Source organism: Corticium candelabrum, chromosome 15 (genome assembly GCF_963422355.1).
Source record: "Corticium candelabrum chromosome 15, ooCorCand1.1, whole genome shotgun sequence".
Classification (NCBI taxonomy): Eukaryota; Metazoa; Porifera; class Homoscleromorpha; order Homosclerophorida; family Plakinidae; genus Corticium; species Corticium candelabrum.
The window spans coordinates 1,005,648-1,029,393 of NC_085099.1; the positions used below are offsets into that span (position 1 = coordinate 1,005,648).

General features: G+C 40.9%; 4 protein-coding genes and 1 long non-coding RNA gene across 6 annotated transcripts; all 5 read left to right on the plus strand.

Moving 5' to 3' along the window:
- The first annotated feature begins 61 nt into the window (after positions 1 to 61).
- On the plus strand, positions 62 to 5,582 carry LOC134190783 (SMC5-SMC6 complex localization factor protein 2-like). The gene is made up of 26 exons (XM_062659295.1): positions 62 to 149; positions 518 to 567; positions 633 to 1,101; positions 1,167 to 1,254; positions 1,421 to 1,519; positions 1,578 to 1,610; positions 1,666 to 1,747; positions 1,803 to 1,858; positions 1,942 to 2,013; positions 2,075 to 2,153; positions 2,217 to 2,312; positions 2,374 to 2,450; positions 2,635 to 2,701; positions 2,764 to 2,827; positions 2,897 to 2,961; positions 3,027 to 3,105; positions 3,591 to 3,671; positions 3,729 to 3,798; positions 3,859 to 3,953; positions 4,014 to 4,034; positions 4,101 to 4,173; positions 4,240 to 4,260; positions 4,539 to 4,673; positions 5,041 to 5,127; positions 5,188 to 5,256; positions 5,443 to 5,582. Exons 1-26 carry the CDS (start codon positions 124 to 126, stop codon positions 5,500 to 5,502), a joined length of 2,214 nt encoding a protein of 737 aa, XP_062515279.1. The 5' UTR covers positions 62 to 123; the 3' UTR covers positions 5,503 to 5,582.
- A 59-nt stretch (positions 5,583 to 5,641) lies between these two features.
- LOC134190784 (PH domain-containing protein DDB_G0267786-like) lies at positions 5,642 to 9,188 on the plus strand. Its single transcript, XM_062659296.1, has 15 exons — positions 5,642 to 5,788; positions 5,854 to 5,981; positions 6,145 to 6,273; positions 6,355 to 6,469; positions 6,848 to 7,006; positions 7,068 to 7,180; positions 7,251 to 7,355; positions 7,638 to 7,800; positions 7,862 to 7,947; positions 8,012 to 8,116; positions 8,179 to 8,340; positions 8,397 to 8,525; positions 8,585 to 8,692; positions 8,761 to 8,872; positions 8,951 to 9,188. The coding sequence occupies exons 1-15, from the start codon at positions 5,731 to 5,733 to the stop codon at positions 8,974 to 8,976; spliced, it is 1,698 nt and encodes a 565-aa protein (XP_062515280.1). The 5' UTR covers positions 5,642 to 5,730; the 3' UTR covers positions 8,977 to 9,188.
- Positions 9,189 to 9,400: 212 nt separating this feature from the next.
- Positions 9,401 to 10,458, plus strand: LOC134191302 (high affinity copper uptake protein 1-like). The gene is made up of 3 exons (XM_062659901.1): positions 9,401 to 9,479; positions 9,542 to 9,743; positions 10,152 to 10,458. The coding sequence occupies exons 1-3, from the start codon at positions 9,404 to 9,406 to the stop codon at positions 10,357 to 10,359; spliced, it is 486 nt and encodes a 161-aa protein (XP_062515885.1). The 5' UTR covers positions 9,401 to 9,403; the 3' UTR covers positions 10,360 to 10,458.
- A 1,304-nt stretch (positions 10,459 to 11,762) lies between these two features.
- Positions 11,763 to 18,298, plus strand: LOC134191416 (uncharacterized HTH-type transcriptional regulator YdfD-like). Of its 2 annotated transcripts, none has more exons than XM_062660028.1 (11): positions 11,763 to 11,989; positions 12,071 to 12,183; positions 12,550 to 12,704; positions 16,463 to 16,618; positions 16,680 to 16,803; positions 17,023 to 17,145; positions 17,204 to 17,318; positions 17,692 to 17,763; positions 17,823 to 17,871; positions 17,947 to 17,998; positions 18,065 to 18,298. In XM_062660028.1, exons 1-11 carry the CDS (start codon positions 11,864 to 11,866, stop codon positions 18,201 to 18,203), a joined length of 1,224 nt encoding a protein of 407 aa, XP_062516012.1. In that variant the 5' UTR covers positions 11,763 to 11,863; the 3' UTR covers positions 18,204 to 18,298. The 2 variants fall into 2 exon arrangements, with proteins under 2 accessions (XP_062516012.1, XP_062516013.1); XM_062660029.1 differs by having other exon boundaries at positions 11,854 to 12,008.
- Positions 18,299 to 20,083: 1,785 nt separating this feature from the next.
- On the plus strand, positions 20,084 to 23,740 carry LOC134191187 (uncharacterized). Its single transcript, XR_009971732.1, has 3 exons — positions 20,084 to 20,491; positions 20,550 to 20,663; positions 23,424 to 23,740. It is a non-coding gene; the product is annotated as an uncharacterized LOC134191187 (long non-coding RNA).
- The last annotated feature ends 6 nt before the right edge of the window (positions 23,741 to 23,746 follow it).

Below are 23,746 nucleotides of genomic sequence, written 5' to 3' on the forward strand. Positions count from 1 at the left end.
TTGATGTATTTACTATTAGGGTGCAACCCATCAGATTAGTTGATATTTATGACAACGACTAATCCGGGATATTGGATGTCAACCGTATGATTGGCGCGAGGCTTCTCGTCGACGTGTTTGTATATGAAACGTAGAGGTTTGCAGTCTGGGTACGTGATGTACAAGGCTTTGCATCTTTTCGACCCTTCGTTTGTTGTTTTGTCGCGTTGTTTTTCTTTGTTTGCCTGTGTGTCTTGGTCGTCGTGGTGGTTGTTTGCGGCACTGATGCTGTTTTGGACGAGGACGTGGCTAGTGTGCTTTTGTCTGTCTGTCTGTCTGTCTGTCAATCTGTGTGTCTGTCAGTCTGTCTGTCTGTCTGTCAATACATATAGTTTCCATTTTAGATCAAACGTATATCATGAGCGACCTAACGCTAACACAACAAGACCATTACGGTCCTGAAGCATACAAAACTGCACTGCGCAAACTACATTCGACGTCCTGTCTGTCTGTCTGTCTGTAATTCTTCTTTCTTCAGTTCACAGCAGACTATTAGCAAATACTTTTGCAAATCTCCGAAATCATCAAGTGAGATTTTGATGTGGCATTACATTTGATATGTTGATAATAATTGGTGTTGTAACGTTTACTAGAATCTGCAATTAGCCAGTCTCCCGTTTCTTCTCCTTTTCAATCAAAAGACGAAAAGAACGTCGGTGACACTGCAGAAAAGGACAAGAGAGCTGGAAGTGTTCCATCAATGACAACAACTACTGTAGAAACTAAGAAGTTTTGTGAGAATGCAAAAGTTGCTGTTGTTGATACAGAAAAGACTCCAAGGACGGAAGACACATCTATTAGCATGACGAGTCATGTTGCTATAGATAAAACATCTTGCCAAGGAATAAGGATCACTCATGGTGCTCATGCTGTTAAAGCTGGTGAACATTCAGTGTCAGACAGTAGACAGAAAGATAAGAACGTAGAGGAACGTGCATATTATATAATGGATGAGGACAAACTCGTTATCGCCAAGGATGGGGACAATGATGATGATGATGATGATGATGATGATGATGATGATGATTTGCCTGTGTTTACTGCCGCACCGGTGCTAAAGAGGTAGAAGGCTTTGTCTCATGACTGACATCTAGTTATGGTTAATATTTGCTGCTACAAACTCTTAGTCCTTCTGCAGACGTTTCCATTCGTACTGAAGAGATTACACAAATGGATTGTGAGAAAATGCAAGGCGACTGGAAGAATGCTGTAAAGGTATTGGAACTTTTATATTGGAATATAATGAGAAGTGTTTACTTGAGCCCTCTGCTGAGAAATAGCTTAATTAATAGATTAAGTAGACTACTCTAGGGCTTTAGTTTGGTCAACTTGTCAATGAGTCAACGTCGTTATTAAACTGCCTGGTATATTGTTTCTATAGACATCATCAAAGTCAACGCGTAAATCTTCAAAATACAGTAATCGTGTGACATCTAAGAAATATGGTTTGGACACTTTAGTGCAAAGGAAATGCTCAGAAGTATTTTTTGCCTTTATCTTGTCATTGTTAGTTGACGTTGACATTGTCTTGTATACAGACAGAGCTGTCAGAAATCTTGCACAAACTGAAGGTTATGAAATGCTGTTGTATGTCGTGTTTGGTGTATTAGAGTTTATTGTTGTTAGAATGATTTGAAGACTAGCGGAGGACTGGGTGCTACGATTAGAGAGAATGCAGCTAGAGATGATGGAGTCGACGACAACAAAGGCATTCTCAAGATGAATGCGCTCTGAATTGTATGTTGTGACTGTGATGCCTCTAGGACATGACTCACAAGAAGGCGAGCTTCTGCCTGAGCACAAGGAGCAAATGAAAATGGTATGGTCTCATTGTTTAATTAAGAAAAGAAAAAGTTGATTTATGCCAGTTGATGGAAGTGGCATATTCTGTGTATTGGCCAGTTGCTTCATAAAAGTTCAGATATACCTCAGGGTATACCCGGTGAACGGATATTTGGGGATGGACCTGTAAAGGTCTGCGATTGCTCCAATGAAGATATTTCATAATGTACTGAATGCTATCCCACTGTTTCAGGACCAAATCACTTTGATGCCTGACAGCAGTCATCCACCTGGTGACACTATGGAGAAAAGACTCCATGAAGCATGTGCTGGTCGGAAGATTTCAGTCATTATTATAGCATGAACCCACACATAGCTGGTGTATCGTATTGTAGCCGGACTGAATGAACTTGTTTGTGGCAGCTGGCTGCAATATTACTATCTTGCTAAACCGTGTCCTGATTATGTTGCTACATGGTTGTTCTGCTATAGTAAGATGAGTTGTGTCTGTACCGTCTCTACACAACTCTACTTTGTACTCTGTGTTTATAGTGTGTAACCAGAACAGCCAACATGTCGTGACCAAAGCATTTCAAACATTGTGGTCATGGATGGAGTTAGGAAAGAAGGTCACAGTGACTCTCTAATATAATTCATAATGCTTAATTAATGATATGATTTCCAATATGATCAACTAGAAATTATGGTGTAGGACACAACAATGTGCATGTAGGCATTTGTTCACTTGAAGTGACATCTTAAGGAATGGCTCTAGATACAACTATAAGATGTTTATACTTGCTGTGGTGTTAGAGTGTTCGAGCTGGCTCAAGGTGGACACCAAATCTTGCCACAGTGTGTCGTATTCTTAGTGGATATGGTTAGTTGTGATGAAGAACTAACTTAGGTGTGAAACATGAAGTTTTTTGTTATTATTTTTAGGTGCAGAGTATCGTATGTTGCTTCCTTCTATTGAGAATGAGCCGGCACTATTTTCACGTTTTCGGTTAGTTTTCTGAGTGAACACACTGTACGTCTATAATTATTATGGATGTTTTGTATGGTGTGCATGCAGATTGGACTGTGTGTCGTATCTTAACTGTGAGGCCACAACATGCACAGCAGAGAGTGAGACAAAAGGCATATCTTAAATTGCTGTTAATGTGTGTTTGATGTGTGTAATGTGTGATTTTTGACTGTCACAGATGCCTCTTCAAATCGAGATGTGCCTGTCTTTGCATTTTTGCAGATGATACAAACGCTTACTCACTGTTTTCAGCTAAGGTTGAACTTAGGCATTTGTAGCATTTGTATAACGTACAATTTAGACACTGGGTTGTTGCGACTTGATCTTCATGGAATGTTGTCAAAGTTTGATGTGAGAGATTTGCTCTCTAGCTGTATCATCTCAACTTGGAGGATTAACGACTTGTGTTGTATATATGATTATAAACTACCAAGGATTTGAGGGAATCTGTTATCCGCTAGTAGCTAGAGTGCTATCAAGTTTCAAATTTGACGAGAGTATTGATTAGCTTCTCCTGTGTTGGCAATGATTGACCAAAGCACATCAACAAGCAGAATTCAGTGTGAGTCTAGCAAAGCAATGGAAATGCTGAAAGCTTTAAGGTTTTTGTGGTTGCAGTTGAAATGGGCTTAATTAATTAAATCATGTTGGATGTTTATTGCAAGTGTAGTATGACATGGTGGCATATTAGATTGCTGATGTGAATTCGTAGTGTTGATGTTTATTGACCGAGTATTTTTAGGCCGGATGCTTTATCTCAACATGAAGTACTTGGATTGATTGTTGTTGTGTGTCGTTGTTCTTTGGATCTTCGTTGCGCAGGGTTAGTTAGCAAATCTCGTGACTTCGTTGCCTTTCTTTGAGTGCTCGTTGATGACAGGGTGGTATCAGATATAGCAGAATTAGTGAGCGTGTTGATGGATTGCTTTACAGATGACTGGCTGTTGAGAGTGAGGATGTTGTTAAGCTAAGTGAAAACTTTTAGTATAACTGATATCTGGTCTACTTAGACTAGAGAATTATGTCATATGCTATCACAGGCAAGCAAGCAATACAGGAATTTGTTGCATATTGCAAACATGCTAATAAGAAGAGGCAGAACAAGGTTACTGTAATGGAGATTGTTTACACTATTTTATATATCTACAAGTGTGTTTTCTTGCAGAGTTTTACAGCAGTTGCTAAGGTGCCATAATTTCATGTGTACTTTTGTACTCTTCGCTATCTGCAAAGTTGTTTGTGTTGCATTTAGTTACAAGCTTCTTTGTGAGCTGCATATAGCATCAGCCAGTTTGCCAAAGCACAAAGACTTTGTTCCATTTGAAGTAAACTTGATTGTTTAGTCTGACTGGTATGACATGTGTGATCTGACTACTTTATATTTATTATAGAAAACTCACGAGAAGATAAAGGTATTTAATAGAATGGATATATGAATGAGTGGTTAGCAAGCATGAGTGGAGTTCAGTTGGTGTTACTTGATGATAGTAAATAGAGAGCAGTGAACATAGCTACTCTATATCTGCTGATCTTGACATGTCTAAGATGTTTTGTGATGGAGGGTGAGTGCAATGGGATGTAAAGGTGGATAGAAGTGTAGCGTATGTAGTTTATTGATGAGCCATAGAGGATGCTTGTAAAGGATGTAGTTGAAGTACAGACTGTGTTTCTAATTTCTGTATGTATTTAGATAACATGGCTGCTTCCTCTTGTCAGTGCGTGGGTGCCAAAAGCATTTACCGACTACCACTTGTTGTATACATGGATAAATTTATTGGATTTATGTGTACATGTTGGAGCTGAGAATCCTGGAAAGAGTGAAAGGGTAAATATGTGTTGAATTTATCTCTGATATTGTGAAGTATAGTTGATATGTAATTGTAGTCATGATATTGTGGTTTGGGCTCAGAAATTAGAATATGCAACTGCACCTCAGTGGGTGTACTAAATTACTATTCAGTATGCAATGTACATTCATGAAGTTGTGTGTCTATGACTAGTCATTTGATAGAAGATCGCATGATGCTTTATGGTTTGTAGGTGTGCTGTAATTGTCATATAAAGTGAAGTATTTGCATGATGAAGTAGGGACTGTAAATGTTGCGCATTGAGGGTTGCATTGTTTCTGTCTCTGAAGACATGGAAAGAAGGAATATTTTGTTTTGTCAAAGTGTTGTTGTCTTTGTGTGCAGGAGGACTTGGAACGTCTTGAACATCTGTTGCTGAAGCTGCAGTCACTTGTTAGGGACGACCAAGGAAGACACATGGACAGGGTGAAGGTGTGTGATATGTGTAACGTGGCCTTACCTCTACTTGCATTTTGCTTTGGTTTTCAACAGACGAAAGATCTTATTTTTCTTGTACTTGGTAAATTTTCAGTTTTGACTGGACGTTCTACATCAGCTCAGGTATTTGAAACTGGTTGCTAAATAGATTTAATTAGGATGTGCTATTTGACTATTTGTCTTTACTGTTTGAGAATTTTACATGTGATTAATTAATTAATATATTTTCTCTTTACACTAATTTACTTACTCCAATCTTATTAGCTTCTTACGTAACGCTTACTGTTTTCCTGTTTGCTTTGCTTCTAGAGAAAGGTTGATGAGTTGTTCAAGTCGTCCAGAGAATATTCACCAGAATTGGTAGTATGAAATTTTTGATTTATCGTAACGACAGCTAGGTGGAAGTCGTCCCAACTGCGGTGTGACGAAGATACGGAACAGTAGACTGGTTGCATACCACACTATGTGCACGGTATCACGAGGCATGAGCACGTGTTGCGGACATACGTAGATGGTAAAATATACGGGCTCTTCGTACATAGTGTGCTCTGCTCTTGTTGGGACCTGATACAGTGTAGCAACTAGTGGCTTGTGACTATGGGTGTTGGACCCTTTTCGAGTCCCGTTAGCGATGAGAAACAAGCTGAAATCAAAGGTAAGTGCGTATATCGAGACCTGGTATGGGCGTGGCGAAGAGTTTTAAATCATGTGCGCATGTAGAGCTCATCGAGGCTGTGTTAAAGACATTCACATTGCAGTACACGAAGACCTATGCTATTGAGTTGGTCAAACATATTGGTGAGGAGTTAAAAGAACAACCCGAAGAATGGCAGCTTCTCGAGAGGCCGGTAGGTTACACGTGCACGAATTCGTAAGGATGCGCTCAACAATTCCTTTTATTTCTTGGTTTTTTTGTGTGTATTCTTTTTACTATTTTCTTACTTTATGAGTGAATGGTCTTTTATTCTGTGTGTGTGTGTGTGTGTGTGTGTGTGTGTGACGTTCTTGCAGAAGAACTCCTTCAAGAAACCACTCAAAACTGGTTATTTGGTAAAACAAGGAGGCGTGCGCAAGAACTGGCTCAGACGCTTCTTTGTCGTTAGGCCAGACTTCAAGATCGAGTACTACGAGGACGAAGAGGTGAGTAGCGTACAGAGTGTCACGTGCGTCTCTCCCTTGACCCTTTATTAACTAATTAGCGCTGACTCACTCTTGTTCTAGACGTACAGCAAGGGAGGAAAGGCGAAAGGAATGATCGCGCCGTGCGGTTACTCGGTCTGTGACGATTTGGCGAAGGATCTTCTTGCACGTGCTCAAGACATTGCGGAAAAAATGGGTAATCTGTTTAGTTAGTTTGTTGCTCGTCCATGTTGTTTATCTGAGATAATAATCTCTTACATGCTTGTCATACATCTAGCTAGGTGACCAGTTCTAAATTTAGTGGAGCTTGTACTGTTGTATTCAACAGTGCAAGCGTGCAATTGAATTTTCAATAATTTAAACCTGGCTAGGGTTCTTCTGACTGCAGTTATATGTACTATAGTCAGGGTTTGGCTATCCAAATCCAAAGTAACCATTTTCATTTATTTACTTAATTTATAGTGACAACAGTTGCAATCTGTCAGCATGGAGAGTATGTACACAAATTAAATGGGCTAATTGAATTATCAGTAGTGAAAGCAAAAGTTTACTCATTACTTTGGAATGGTTTCAGGATTTGATTCTCGAGACATTCCAGGTGTGGAGAAGTATCCAAATTATTGTTGGGAAATTCATCATTACAGACGACGTTGCTACTTCATTCATGCTGCCAACCAGGAAGAGAAAGATGAATGGGTGAAAGTTTTCAAGATGTGTTGCAGGCACTGTTATGGTGTGTTTCCAGTGTGACTGATACTGAAAGTTGATATTGGTACCTGATATACTGTTTGTAGGTTTCAACAGCAAGGATCCTGTAGCAGTAGCAGCTTTTAGAGCAGCAATTAGGAAAACCAGATGGGAACTCGGCCGATGGGGCTATTGGACATATGGTGGCACCGAAGAACAGGTAGAGATCTGATGTGAACAGGAGCCTAAATTTTTACAGAAATAATTTGTTGATATCGTGCTTTATACAGGTTCTTAGTGATCTGATTGTGGATGAGCTGAATTATACTGTGTTGAGAGACATTTACTACAATATCAAGGGTCCCACTGCTGTTAGAATGTCTATCAGAAACAAGGTACTTTTGTGTTGCAAATTCATTACTTAAATTAATTAAGTGTATTTAATTTGACAAAACTGGTTAAGAACATAAATCATACACGTTTTAATTAAGTTGTCAGTGTGTGAGCTGGTGGTAAACTTGTCAGTGTGTGAGCTGGTGGTAGAGCAAAATGTTTTTTGTTCAAACTGTGTGCTGTGATTCGAATGAGTAAATTATAGCAAGATTTTGGTGTTACCATATTTATATTATGCATTTAGATTTGGTGTTACCATATTCATATTATGCGTTTTATTGCAGGTTTTGCAGGCTCTTGATACCGTAGTGTTGTCAGCAGTGACTCCAGCATACAAAGCAATGGAAACAGCAGTGAAGACATTGCGTGGAAGAGTGGAGAGTGTCATTCGTGATAAGATTGAACCCTTGTTCAAAGCCAAAGAGGAAATCAAAGAAAAAATTAAGAGTAAGGTTCTAAAACAATAAACGGTTTTTGTGTCCAAAGCTAACTCAATTAATGGATTTAGGTGCAGTACTGGAGACTGTCAATCCAATATTATCTGAAAAGGTATCTCCCCGGCTGGCTGGAATTGTTCAAATTTTGGCATCCCCGGTATGGGCAATGACCATATGGTGTGCACTAAACTGTTAATCGTGACATTTCACTCAAACTATAGATGACGGAAGCATTTCAGGAGACTCGCAATGTTTTTGATGAGAAGATTACTCATCTCTCGAGGAAGGTCAAGGATAAGAATGGGTTTGGAGAAAACCTGGAGTCGGTAAGCATGTCAATGCATTACTTTTTTCTGTATCATGTTTTTGACCAACATTATTATGATAGTATTTCCATGATCTTGACTACGCACCGAGGAACTATTGGGTGATGAGAGATGCTTTTAAAAAGGTTGATGTGATGGAAGAACCACTCTGGGCTCTGCGTCAGTTCTTTGATGAGATATGGCCATGGTCTCTGATCCACGAGGCACATGACACTCTCAGAATGGTTACTACAATTTGTCTTGATCCTTTTGAGCCCAATTTATTATAACAATTTTGTAGATTCTAGATATGGCTATGTATACATTTGAGAAACAACTGGAAGAAGAGGTTCGTGCACAATCGAGCATTAAGTCAAATGGTGCTGCAGCCGAATCTGCTGTACAAAAAGTAAAGGACGATGTACAACAGGTCAGATTCAGATACAAGTATTTTATATCTGTGTTACTAAAATTATATTCTATTATAAGAAATTTGCTGCCGATGGTAGTAAAGCAACCGTCACCTACTACAGAGAAATCATGATGAAAATTATCATGCCGTTCTTGCTCAAAATAGTGACACCTTTGACTAAGCCTGTGAGATATACAGAGAGTGTCACAGTGATGACTGCAGACGTCAGCAATTGTCGTGTATCTATTTGTAGATCATTGACCCAATCAATGAAATTATTCCAGAACCGTTTCGAGAGATTGTTGATATTGAAGAGGAGTTTGAGAGTGTGTTGGAAGGCATTGTAGGTGGTGCTATTGACAAAGGTGAGAAACGAACCTAGGGAGTCTGTCAGTAGACAAAGGATGTGCAGTAATCTCTGTTTGTGCAATGTTTTTTCCTAGTTATTGAACATGTGACTGTTTCATAAGCAACAGTCTAGTGGATTTGAAGCCTACAGATTGCTGTTTTATGATCATATTCTTCTTGTTTGTTGCTATTTTATATATTTTGCAATCAGTTTGTAGCTGGGAACAATATTGCCACACTTGCCACTCTTAATGTTTTTAGTACACGTATGTGCGTTGTGCGAGTTCATGCGTTTGTGAGGTCAGGCATTTGTAAGTCTAGACCAATTCACCATTGTGCTTGCTTGTATGACATTATATAGGTCTCCAGAAAATGTTGCCGCTGAAGTAACCCGGGTAAGCATACTCGAACCACTCTGTTGAAATTTTAATTTTATTCACAAAGTTTGAGTCGCTTTGTGTAGTTTGTAGGTCACGTGAGAGGTAATTAGGCCAGTAGTATCTACTAGGTCACGTGAAAGTCTAGCGATAATGCAGTCTATGCAGTCTATGCAGTCTATGGTGTTCCACTTTGGAGCAGATGCCAAGATCCTCTTTGTGGGATGGAATATTACAAGCACTGGAGGTCTTGTTTCGGTAGATTACTGAGAGATGGCTGTAAATTAGAGCTTTAGATTTATTGCGTAGGAATGGTTGGCAGCTGTGTAGCAGTGATTGCGCTTTCTCTTCTTTACGAACTGTCGAAGACGTTTAAAGAGCTTTTGTTGCGACGACATTTGCAGAGCGGGGCAGGTCGATACAGCCTTTCACGACCTACTAATTATAGCTCCAATGATGCAGAGGCTGGTACAATCAGCGAAAGATCTCAATTGTTTAGCAAATGGAATAAGTGCGTTACCAACTACATCAATACTTAGTTTAATTAATTAAACAATACGTACCACCCTTTTTCTTTTGATCAAATTTTGAGATTTTATCTGAGTTATCTTAATTAATTAACTAATTAATTATAACGGTGGTGGTTTCGATTATTGTTAACCTATCTGCTTACTTTCAGAGTAATTGACTGCAGAACAGATAACGTTTTGTTGGTGCTTTTTCCATTTCTTTGTCACAGACGACTGACTGTTATTGTATTTGTCATAGGACAAAGTAATTAAGTATTGGCTATTGTATCGTAGCTTAAATTTGAAAATATGTGAAGACAAACAGACAGACAGACAGATGAAGCAGATAGACAGGTAGACATAAAACAAGAAAGTCATACGTATCTGTTCTCATTTGGCTGTTTTTGCAGGAAACAAGCAACTCTAAGTTGGCTAGCACATTTGCTTCAAACGTTGCTATATTTTATTAATATTACTCTTGGATACTCTCTGATGATGGTTTTCATGACTTTGAATGTCTGGTTATGCCTTTCCTTGCTTTTTGGATTGACATTGGGTTATCTAGTATTTGCAAAAGGTAGACAATCATCGGAGTCGAACACAGAAGATTGTCATTGACCGGTCTATTTTTATTTATTCAAACAGTCATTTTAGTGTTTATGAGTGTTGCTGTTGATATCATGTTTAGCTGGTAAAATATTATCTATATATACAAAAGCTTCCAAAGTTTTGGGTCCATCAGTCTCTTCTGTTATTAAAGTGAAATTCAATTCCATTCCATTTGAAAGGTTGAAAACCTTTTGATGTTGTTTGGCTAGTTGCAATTTTCCCTTTTTTTCGTATTCGTTTCTTAAATGGATGCACAACATTGTTTACTTCCATACTGAAAGAGTAAGTTTCTGTAATTAGAATTGGATGCTTGAGACAATTGCCAGTGTTTCTGTGTTTTGAAACTTGACAGAATGCTGACTGTTGTTGAAGTTGTTCTTCATTAACTTTATTGACATCATCTTGTCTCTGCTTGGTAGTCATACTCACTGCTGATTGTAACTCATCTTGTAGCACCCGGTTGACTTCTGCTTTCATGGACGTATAGTCCCAGCTTTCATTTGATGCAGGCGACCATAAACCTGACTGTTGAATGTCATTGTTTAGTAATGCTTTGGGAAGGCTTGAAATCTTGGACTTTAATTGTCTCGTTGATTTTGATTTGACTGGTTGATGTCGTCTTGATTTTGGTTGCATTGGTTTGTGTTCTAATTGAAGTTGTTTTTTGTCAATAAATGGTAGCTCGACATGTTGGTGCTGCAGCTGTGTTTGCTTTGTGTCGACATTGATCACAACTTGTTTTACTGGTGTAGGAAAATGTGCTAGAGCTCTGTTAGCTGCTGTGTTGCGTACTCCCAGTCTTTGTTTTTTGCACTGTGAACTTAGGCAAGAGCTTAAACTGATTTTCGGAAGTTTAAATTCTTTGTTTTTCTCTTGCTGGCCAAGTTGAGCATCTACTTTTTTCTGACTTGGACTGAAAATCAGAGGATTAATTTTTATATTGCTTGCATTTGACTGGTGATCTTCATTGACAGATGAAGTCGAGCGTTGATGCCAGCTTGATGAGAGTCTGATAAGAGTAGCAATTCCCTACAGCAAGAGATACGTGTATAATATAGTGAGTCATGCACGTACATGTCTATTTCCGGTACAGTGGAAGGTGACTATGTTCATACCAGATTCGGATGGCGCTGTGAGACATTTCGTGTAGTTGTAAAGTAGCGAGAGCAATCCGACATGTAAATAGCTTCTAGACTAGCTACTCTGCTCTGCAGTTCTCAGGCTTTTGTTTTGGGTAGCAACGAATTTATTCGGCGCACAGAGTGGTGGTCAGGTGTACGAGGCGTCTTAGACTCAAAGGTCTCCAGTAGACACTTCCGCCTATGTTACAATGGAACAAAGGCTCCTACTGTCTGTTCGCGTTTTGAATTCTACAGATGTTTGTATGCGGGGTTTTCAATCTACTGTAGTTGCCATGTAGCTAGATCTGATATGTAAAGATAGCCACGTGAGACTAATTAGATTAGGTGCGTGCGTTTGTGTGTGTGTGTGTGTGAGTGTGTGTGTGTACCCGATGGACGAGTCTTCTCGTTGTGAAGGGATTGATGTGGAAACCAAATCACTTTCTTTAGGTTTTCCCCCTCCGCATCTTCTTCAAAAAGCTGCCGAAGGATTGCAACAGGCGACCATCCATGCCATGGTAAACGGTCTTCACACAGGTTTAGTTCGGTTTGTGTCACAGTACTTTTTACTGTACGTAACTGTCCTATGCGTTGCCTAGAAATTGGAAAGGTCAAGTGATTTGATGTCGTACGGTCCACTTGAAGGCGAACGTACTTATCGTGAGGAGTTGGCCAAATTTCTGAGCAAAGAATACGAAGATCATGTTGATAGGTAATCATGTCTAGAAATCATACATATGGTAAATTTGAAAAAATATATTATTTTTAATATTATATTTTTATATATCACCATCTACAGCACTGTAGTTAGGTCCTGAACACATTACATTAATCATGCAGAAGGCTACTATGTATCTGCATTAATTAAAAGTCCACAATTTTAATGACAGTATATAGTCATGTATCAGTGTAAGAATATTTGGTTTTACTGTAGTCTAGAACGTCATCTTGTGTGGTTTTATGTAAACGACAGTGGCTATTGGTCCTGCAGATAGCGCACCAGATCCTTCTCGAGTAGTATTTGTGTACATGTATTGCAAATAATCTATTAGAAAGCTAGCTGTCATTGTTTTACTAGTGACAGTTTGTTTCCTACGTCTGGAGCATCCCAGGGCTTATATATGTTGGCATCACAATACTTTCAAGCTGGAGATCTGGTGTTTGTTGAAGAGCTGTCTTTCTTTGCAGCAGTGGAGGTGCTAGGAAGGGATCTGAAACTGCAAGTCGTATCAGGTTATCTTGTTTGTATCTGCATGTTTGTGTGCGTCTGCATGTACATGCATGTGTGCTTGCATTTGTGTTTATTTGTGTGTGTACGTTTGTGTGTGTGTGTGTGTGTGTGTGTGTGTGTGTGTGTGTGTGTGTGTGTGTGTGTGTGTGTGTGTGTGTGTGTGTGTGTGTGTGTGTGTTAACTTTAACCTTCGGCAAGTTGAAGATGGTGAGTGGCTAGGGTGCGCTAGAGTAGCAAGCTGGTTACTCAAATCATATGTTGCTACTAAACGCAGAATAGAGCGCATTCCCCCGCGTGTGGACAAAAGCAGGGGTGGTGTTGGGGAAAGAGCCAGTGACGCCAGGAATAGAACTGGGCTTTGAAGATTGAGAGGCAACCCGGCAATCAAGGGGCTGTGCTCGCGGGAAGGGGTTATTGAGGGCTCTCCGACTGCCCCTAATAACTCAGTTTGTAGTCGGACTGCGATGCAATCTGCTTCTGATACCACAATAACATGGTCTGGTCATTCCATGAGATGTCCTATTCTGGACTGCTCTAGTGTGTTGTCATCAGTAAACTCCATGAGGAACCATGTAAAGAAATTTTATCATATATGCAATATAATGGTAAAGAATAGTTGCAAGTCAAGTTTACACTACCCTTCAACTGTTAGCTTAAGCTCTTCCTTTCATCGTAAGCGGAAAGAAATCAATGACGTGATGTGGAGAAAGAATCAATTGCTCAAGTTTGGTGTGTGGAATGTTCGAACATTAAAGGGTGTGGGCAGAACTGACCTTCTTGCCAAAGAGTTGATTACAACTGATATTACATTATGTGGCATTACTGAAACTCACTTACCTGGCGCAGGCATGATGGATTTAGATGAAGACTTCTGCTATCGTCTGTTGTTCTCTGGATCACCTGAGCTAGCTTCAAGGGGTGTTGGTCTAGTGGTTAGACATAATGTGATGAAGTCACTCAAATCGTTTGATTCTATCTCAGATAGGATATTGCGTGCTGACTGTCTCACTGACAAAGGAATTTTGAATGTCATTGTTGGATACACTCCAACAGAACAATGCGAAGAGGTAGTTAAAGATGAATTTTATCAACAACTTGATGTTGCTATGCATAAGACAGGTTCACTTGTTGTTGTGCTGGGTGACTTTAATAATGCTAGACTTGGAAAGGCAGTTTCAAGAATTGTTGGTCAGTTTGGTGTATCACAGTCAACCAGTGACAATGGTGTTAGACTGATAGAATCTTGTCAAGCACATAACCTGGGAATCACAAACACCTTTTTCCAGCATAAGAATATACACACTGCCACTTGGTATCCTCCTAATCCCAAATTACAGCCAAGTCTAAAAGACTATGTTTTGGTAAAGCAGTCTATGCAAAAAATGGTACATGATACAAGAGTACGACGAGGACCAGATTTTGACAGTGACCACAAACTTGTTTGTAGTAAGATGGTACTGAAACTTCAGAAACCATGTGGGAAAAGACGAGTGAAAACCTTTACACGGGACGTACTCAGTGATCCTATTGCTCTAGGCAAATATCGAAATAACGTCATGACTAGATCCACACAAAGATTATCTACTGAGACTGAAGCTATGTGGTCTGACTTTTGTATGCAATTATGGACTCTGCAAATGAACACCTCAATGTTGTTCAAACCAGGAAGAATAGATGGATGTCTGAGCGTACATTACAGTTGATAGCTGAGAAACGTGAAGCTCACATCGCTTGGATGAGATGTCAGGAAAACGAGATGACTAGAAAACATTATGTAAACAAGTGAAACAAGCAGTTTGACACGACAAAGAAGAGTGGTTGCGTGAACAAGCATCTGATTTAGAATATGACTTGAAACACCACAATCATTATGAATTTTTCAGGAAGCTCAAAAACTTTGATCACGTACTCATTCAACCTGCCTCAGTAATTTTAGATGAGCATGGTCAGAAACTACTTTATATCGACGATCAGTTAGATCGTTGGAAGAGACACTTTGACTCGGTATTAAATGTCAGACATCCTATTGCAATAGACTCTGGAATGGTTGTATGCTCTGTTGGGTCTGGTGCTCCACTCAGTGAAGAAGAAATCACCAATGCTATTAAAAAGTTAAAACATAATAGAGCATTTGGTAATGATGGAATAACAGCTGAAATTACTGAAAGCTGGGCCTACGGAGCTTTTTGATTGGCTATCTGAGCTTCTTCAGCAAGTTTGGTCTTCAGGAAGAGTGCCACAGGATTGGAAAGATTCAGTTCTTGTTCCTGTTTTCAAGAAAAAATGACAGACTAATATGCGACAACTATCGTGGTATTTCATTACTCAGTGTACCTGGAAAGGTATTAGCAAATATTCTTCTGGAACAACTTAAACAGCCAGTTGAACCTCTACTACTAGAAGCCCAATGTGGTTTTCGTTCGGGTAGAGGAACATTTGATCAAATATGGTTGGTTCGTCAGTTAATTGAAAAGTTTATTGAACATGAGTGTGCTTTTGACTTCGTACCTAGACAGGTTCTCAGACTACTTTTGAAAGAGAGAGGCATTCAGGAACAAGTTGTACAATTGATTGTTGACATTCACGATGGAACACATTGTGTTGTCAAATCTAGTGGTGAGAAGTCATCACAATTTGAAGTTACAACTGGTGTACGTCAGGGTTGTGTTATGTCTCCTGTATTATTTAATCTCGTCATGGACAAGATTGTATGCGAAGCACTGAACAAAGCTAAAGTTGGTGGAGTAGAAATTGAATACAGGAAAGTGGGAAGTCTCTACATGAACTACAGAGTCAAAGCTCAGGAACTAGTGTCATTAAAGCTGCTATGTTTGCTGATGATTTAGCTTTAATTGGGAAGACCTCGGGTGAACTACAAAAGTTAGTAAACAATCTACATGAGTCCTGCTGTAAATGGGGAATGAAAATCAGCATCAAGAAAACAAAACTGTTGAGCATTGGTTGCGAGCAGACATGCATTCTTCTTGACGGTTCTGTTCTTGAAAACGTTACAGAGTTTACTTACTTGGGGAGTATCATGAGCCAAAATGGTGGATGCATTGCTGAAATTGATGCTTGTATAAGCAAAGCAAGTAAAGTTTTCGGTTCCTGGAAGAAAAGGGTATTTACCAACAGACAGTTTTCAATCTCCACAAAGATGAAAATTTTTCGTGCATTGGTGAGACCAGTTTTGCTATATGGATGTGAGACTTGGTCCGTTACACAACCAAACTTGCAACGCTTAAATACATTCCGCATGCGATGCATTCGATCAATTCTTGGTGTCTCAAGATGGAATAAAATCAAGAATTCAGACAATTAGAACGAGCGTGTGCAGACCCTATTGCTATGACAATACAGAAACAATGATTGCAATGGCTGGGCCATCTGCTGCACATGAGTGACAATCGTCCCCAAAAACAACTACTTTGAAGCAGACTTAGTAATGCAACAAGACCAACACATGGGCCTAAACAGAGATGGGTAGATGTTGTCACAAAAGACCTCAGGTCATTACGCATCAGTCTTCGTGATGCTGATGATTGTGCTGCTTGGAGAAGCACTATTATGCTGCGTTGCCAAAATCCATAGTGGGTATGGTGGAATCAAGGTTCAATGTGTGTGTGTGTGTGTGTGTGTGTGTGTGTGTGTGTGTGTGTGTGTGTGTGTGTGTGTGGTGTGTGTGTGTGTGTGTGTGTGTGTGTGTGTGTGTGTGTGTGTGTGTGTGTGTGTGTGTGTGATGTTATGTATTTTGAGTTAGTCCCTATGGATGAAAACGGTATCAAAACAACCGTGCTACAGAAACTTGTAAGTGAGAAGTTATCAACAAACAAGGGGAAAGCAGGGATGACATTCAGAGCAATGGTTTATCTAATTACAATCTATCACAATCCAACTGGAATATGCTTATCAAAAGGTAAAGTTTTGTGGTGCTTTAATGGTGGCCATTTGCATCATAAGAACGGAATTTTGTGCAGATCGATGTCATGAAATAGTCGAAATTGCTAGGAAGAATGATTTACTAGTTGTATGCGACGATGTTTACCATTTGTTGCATCTGAATGGTGTGGTCCATCCTCGGTTGTACTCATATGACAAATGGTAAGTAATCATATCTAAGTGAGACACAAATTAACTTAATTGACAGTACAGCAGGATACTAAAAAATGTTTCCACATATTGCATGCTAGATGTCAGCAGAGGTAATTTAATTAATTGACAAGAAAAGAGCAACAAATTTGCAACTGCATCTGTTGAAGTTTTGATAAGAGTTGTTATGAATAGATTTTTTATAGCTTTTGATGTGTGTTTGCTCCTAAGGACTGATTCTGTCGATGGTGGGCATGTTGTATCCAATGGAACATTTTCTAAAATTTTTGCTCCAGGAATACGACTGGGGTGGATAGAAGGTCCACGACATGTGTTGAATAGGCTTCAGCAGAGGTATGTACATTTGCTATGCTATACCGTTGATTGACTTTACGTTGGATGGTATGTGCAGTGGTTGGTCCTGGAGTGGTGGTGGTCAAAGTCACTTTATGTCAGGAGTGATTGCAGCTGTGCTGCAACTTGGACTTCAGTATTCTCTTCTTAAAGAAGCCAGGGAACTTTACAAGGTGATGTGTATGAAGGAAACTGTCATTATTTTACAAATTATGTATATTGCTAGCCAGTATTATGGCAATGCTGTCTGCTTTGTTTGTTTGTTTGTTTAGACCTACTACACATTTTCTGCATGTGTAATATGATATCTATCTAGCGCTTGGTTTTCTGTTATCTTAAATTTATCTGACTGGTTTGAACAACATGGTTTTTGTCACTTGCAATGGTTTTGCTGTCTGGAGTGCCTTTCTTTGTCTACTGCTGCTGCTATTCTTATAAGAATTATGAGTTGAATTAATTATTTATTTATTGCTAACACAAAGTCTGTATATCAATGAATGAACAGTCAATTGATATTCTGTTGACTTGCTACGGTATGTGTGATAGAGGAATGCTGACAGTGTATGTGAGATTTTTGAAGACCTTTTGCCTTCTTCCATCAAGTTTATAAAGCCGGAAGTAATTGTGACAATCTTAGATATGTCCTATTGAGGTAATATGTACGTGTGCTGCAATAGGGAGGATTCTTTGTTTGGCTTCAACTGCCAGAACCTCTTTGTGCTGCAGGTGAGTACTGTAGCATTATAGAGGTATACCTAGATTTTGTTATATGTACAATTAATTAAGAAATTTCTGTTGTAGATCTTCTTGAAATATGTAGGAAAGAAGATGTTAGCTTTTGTCCTGGGGAAGTGTAAGTAGCGGCATGAATTGAAGTTGGTAATTTAATGATTTGTAATAACATTGGCATTCCATGAAGTTTCAGCGTTGAAAGACTACACAGGAACTGTTTACGCATTTGCTACAGCAATCTTACTCACAATGAGGTCATGGAAGACGTGAAAAAGCTTGTGCGATGTCTCCAAACAGTGGTACCAGTAAAGACACCAAGCTGTTGACTTCAGCAATTGATGAAAGAAATTTATCAGGCAAACCTCTAGCTGTAGTACTAATATTGTAGCTAGTCTGTTGCTAAGAGAGTTGTTATTCACTATTTCAGAGCAGTGTATAGGTGTACTAGTAGTGTGTGTGTGTGTGTGTGTGTGTGTGTGTGTGTGTGTGTGTGTGTGTGTGTGTGTGTGTGTGTGTGTGTGTGTGTGTGTATGTGTGTGTGTGTGTGTGTGTGTGTGTGTGTGTGTGTGTGTGCGTGCGTGCGTGCGTGCGCCCGTGTGTGTGTGTGTGTGTGTGCGTGTGTGCGTGCGCGTGTGTGTGTGTGTGTCCTTGCGCGCCCTCGGAACGTCTGGCCACGCGAGGTAGGCTGGGTTTGTCTCGCAGGATGTAGCGGGAAGGGTCTGGCTACGCGAGACTAGAACTTACTCTAATTTCGTAAATGTTCGGCATACATTTAATTTCGGCAATTTCGGCGAAGGGTCTGCCATGCCCAAATTAAATGTCCACCCAAATTTAATGCCCATTCAAATGTTGGATCAGTTTCTTCTGAAACATTCAAAACAGACATTACTAGTACCATTAGTCTAGGTACTGTAAGCACATTATATGTTTGCCAAAAATCTGGGCAACTGTCGGCACTTTGACCAAACAAATATAATTGGGAAATTACTACTACATCACAACCTCTCGCACTTTCTCTAGAAAGCAAACATCAGCTCCTCGCTAATAATTATCTATGCCTCCATAGAGACGATTGCACAGAAAGCGAATTGAAGGTGCAATCCCAGTAGAAACTGCAACGAGAGCACCTTTCTGGCCGTGCGGGTGACTGTCAAAGATCCCAACTGTCGCGTTCTCGGTGACAACCACTGCCCGTGATCTCCCTTTTACAATGAAAACAGCAGCAGTGGTATTCGAATACATCTGTCGCCTATTTGTCAAGAATTGAGACGCCTTTGTGAGGCAGCTCTCCAGAGCGCAACCTAAGTATCATGGGACTTTGACACCTAATACCAAGAATTCGAGCTTCCACACCGCATGTCGCGCTAATAAAAAATGGAGAGGGTTGGCTACGCGAGACTACCACGTAGTAGTAGTCTAGAACGCGCCGAATGATATGATATGCGTCTAGTACTGTATTTAGTATGCGAAGGTTCCTGCCAACCACCTTACGCCGAAAATTAATGTACGCCGTAATAGCGGCAACCTAATTTAGCCGAAAATTTAGATCACCGAACATTTATGAAATTAGCTATAGTACTGGTGTATTAGCCTCGGCCTCCCAGACCCGTGTAGCGCCGATACAAAATCGTCCTCCATGCACGGGTCTGGGATGGTCATACCGCCTCTTCTCAATATATTGCGGCTGGTCCTAATATATTGCGGTCGGTCCTAGGACCAGCATTAGTGTTCAGTTTCATAAATGCATACCTTTCCAATTACGGCTGCAATACGAGAACGACGAAGACGTGTCGCGCTAGAACGTCGTGTCGCATCCTGCTGCATGGGTACCTTTGTGTTTACAGTAGCTACGGTTTTATCATTTGTGTGTTAGTAGGGAATGCGAACAGGACGTTAGGAAGCACTTTCTTTTACTAGTGGTGCCGCGGACGCGATCGGCATGTGTCTGATCGCCGTGAATCCGCTGCGAGTAGCTGCTAGTCGCGCGTGGAGCTTCGAATTCGCGATGAAAATTCGCGATGCGCGCATCCGCTGTGACTCGATCGTCCGGATTCGATGCGACTTGCCGCGAAATCGAGACAAAACTTCGCCGTGAATTCTCCGCAATCTCTGTGTAGTAGACGTGATCGTGAAGTCGTTGAGAATGCAGCTGGCTGGCTAGTGTAGATGTCGGAGCATCGGTTCGAACAAACGGCTCTACTAGGTGTCGTTACTGCCGTCGACAGGCGCAGAATACAAACCGCGACGTGTAGGGACGTGAGTTTGCGTGAAGAGCGCACTACAAGTCGTCGTTTGTGTACAGTGTAGTCTTTGGTAGACGGCAGCTATGCATGAGATGTCTTCGTTGATTACAGCTGTAATTGGGAAGGTATGCATTATGAAACTGAACCTAGGACCAACCGCAATATATTGAGAAGAGGCGGTACCATCGTGGAGTATCGGCGCTACACGGGTCTGGGAGGCCGAGGCTACTGGTGTATAGTACTAGTGTACGAACGTCATAATTATCTTTCAACTAACCATGACCCAGCCAACGCTTGCCTGTGGGTCACCGGCGGCCGAGCTGCTGTCAAAGGGTGCAGAGTTTCTAAGCCAAGCAGCAAGCGACGCTTTGGTAGCTTCGTTGGGTTATTTATTTGATGGCTCGTAACGGTAACCTTTTCTCGATGTAGAATCTGCCTAGAGGTGTATCACTGCTCGACTACGGTCCAATTGAAGGTTTCTCCAGTTTTCGGGAGACGCTGGCCTTCTACCTGAGCCGAGGGTACCAAAGATCATGTTTGTAGGTGAGCAAGTGTCACACATTGCGGTGGCCTTTGTGGGACGCAACACATAGTGCAGACGTCTATTGCAAAATGCGAGAAGCAAGGCGTTTGTGCAGGGAGCTAGATAACTACTAGAAGACGGTAGACGTGATCAGGACCTTCGAATTATTAGATGCGGAGCTCGATTCGCGTGTTTAAGTCTCTAGCTAGTGCATGGTCTAAGACAGCGAGCTACGCAACCCACCTACGCGTGGGGTGAAACCGGGATGGAAATGCTCCAGTTGAGCACTACACGAGAACATAAATCATAATCAGTGCCACTGACGATATACCTTTTACCAACACACACACACACACACACACACACACACACACACACACACACACACACACACACACACACACACACACACACACACACACACACACACCACGCGCACACACACACCACGCGCACACACACACCACGCGCGCGCGCGCGCGCACACACACACACACACACACACACACACACACACACACACACACACCACGCGCACACACACACCACGCGCACACACACACCACGCGCGCGCGCGCACACACACACACACACACACACACACACACACACACACACACACACACACACACACACACCACGCGCACACACACACCACGCGCGCGCGCGCACACACACACACACACACACACACACACACACACACACACACACACGCACGCACAGACACACACACGCACAGACAGGCACATCATGCATATGCATGCATGCATGCGCGTGATGCGTGATCTACCCTACGTAGGCATATTAAACACTACCTATCTTAGAGTAAGGCTTTCTTTATATAGTTATCACCTCAGAAGGCGCCTTTCCGTATAGTGTTTTTGGATGGAGCTCCTTCAGCAGCATGCATGCATTGGGAAACAGACACTATTGCATTACACTCAGAGTCTTATCATTACACTTACTTCATGATCAGGGTATGTTACCCAGCCCTCCTACTAAGAAGAATTGTCATTGCCAAGGTGATTTATTGCGCTTTGTTGCATGTTATTTCGCCGTTGCTAGGATTCTTTTTCTCCTTATATTACACTCCTACCCTAGCAACCCAGTTGCAACCGGGACTACTTTGAGTTCATCTGCCTGTTCCCTTGTCTCTCCCGACTCCTTGACTTTTGCGTCAGCATTATCCAAAACTTTGCACGCTGCCATTGGCTGCAATTCAGATGGCTCTTGGTATTGTCTCAGTGCTTGCAGGGTTTTGTGGCCGGCTCTCTCTGCCTTTGAATGACATGTTCAGAAACTCCCGCTTGAAACAGCCTTGTCGCACTAGTAGCTCGAAGAGCATGGTTGGTTCGAACTGGAAGACCATGCAGCTTCAGCTGTCATCACTTTCATCATTGTAGCCAAAGTGTTATGACCGATTACTTGCTTTGAATACCAAGAAACAAATGAAGGTGTAGATAACAAATGTTTACAATAGAAGGCTTCTCGGGAAAATCCTGCTGGCAACTTACTTAGATATAGAGATCCAAAATTTTTAGGTGCCAACTTTCACCAGCTTCTTCATTAGCGTATCTGATAAACCACAAACCACAAAATGCTATTACCTTACAGTGTCACGTTGGAGCTTGACTATAATTTACCTTGTGACTTTTTTGTTTGGATGCCGTAAACCGCTTAGTCCACCACTATGATTTTGGATCCGTGCTCAACGTAAATGTAACAGACTTTTTGACAATCCGTCTGTGGTTTGGCTGCATCTAGTTGTGAATTCTTCGTTGAGAGAAAGTCTGTCTGTCAAGTCTGTCTGTCGGTACCTGCTCTTCTCGTGGAGTATTCTTGTTTCGATTACTTCTCCATGCTTCAAATATTCCATCACCCAGCTGTTGCAGGCAGTCGTGGTCTTGCAAATCGTACCCTTGCTGTACTCCTGTACTTTGTCCGTACTGTCTTTTTAGCAAATCTGCTGTCAAGCTGGCTAGTACTAGTGGTAAGCTTTTTGGAACCAATGCGTCTCATCTTTTTTGGCGGCTGAAAGTCTCATCTTGGTTGGCGGCTGAAAGTCGTCGTCCTTGTCATTATTATAGTCTTCTTTCTGATCCGACATCACGCTGGCAAAACACGTGGATACTGTACTGTACGTGGCCTTATGGGACTGACGTGCACGTCAAGAACACTTCACAGCTGTCAAAATGTGGTTGTTTGACATAAAACTTTAGCTGTCATTGCAATACACAACCACTCTAATTCAACTTGAACAATCTATGAACTCTAATTACAGTAGGATGTTATAAACATGCAACAAATAGGTTAATGCATGGTAGGGTCGACGATATCCAGTTTATTGACCTCGGTCTTTCGGGGCTTTCTTCTCGATAATTAGCCTCGGCGAATTATCTCGGGAAGCCCCTCAAGACCTCGGTCAATAAACTGGATATTGTCTCCCTACCATGCATTAACATATATTTAATTGAAGCTTCCAAAATAATTTTGGCACTTACTAAAGGAGTGCCTTATATTAGTGCTTACATTAATATTGAACATTTAATTGTGTGGGTTTTAGTTGAGCTGGGGTCATGCATTGGCTTTCAGAAGGACTGGCGTATGTCAGTGAACGTATCTGAAGCTGCAGTCAGCTAGACTTTCATCAGTTTAAATTTTGAGGTGTTCACCAGTTATAGGAGTAGTACTAATTACTTCTAATTGCACACTTTACCAACACATGCTTAGAGCTATAGTGTGGTGTTTATCGCTGCTAAATAATTTTTGGGTTTCAGTGTTAGGGATTATTGCAAACATGATGTGACTGCTGTATGTGCTACAGTCTACTATTAAGAACTAGTGCTTAGTTCTTCATCACAGTGTTTCTGAAAACTTCTATGAAAGCATGAATGGTGGTGGTTACTGGTACACTTCATTTGCTTGCTATTTTGGCTGCTTTTGTATGTATCTGGGGCCAGGTAACTCAAGTTGCTTGACTAAAATTGAAAGATGTGTATGCCTTTGCTCTTCCAATATGAATGTGTTTGAACTGAAAAGTGGACGTGTATTCTAGTTTGGCCGTGCAACTGGATATATTGATGGCCATTGACAATTATGA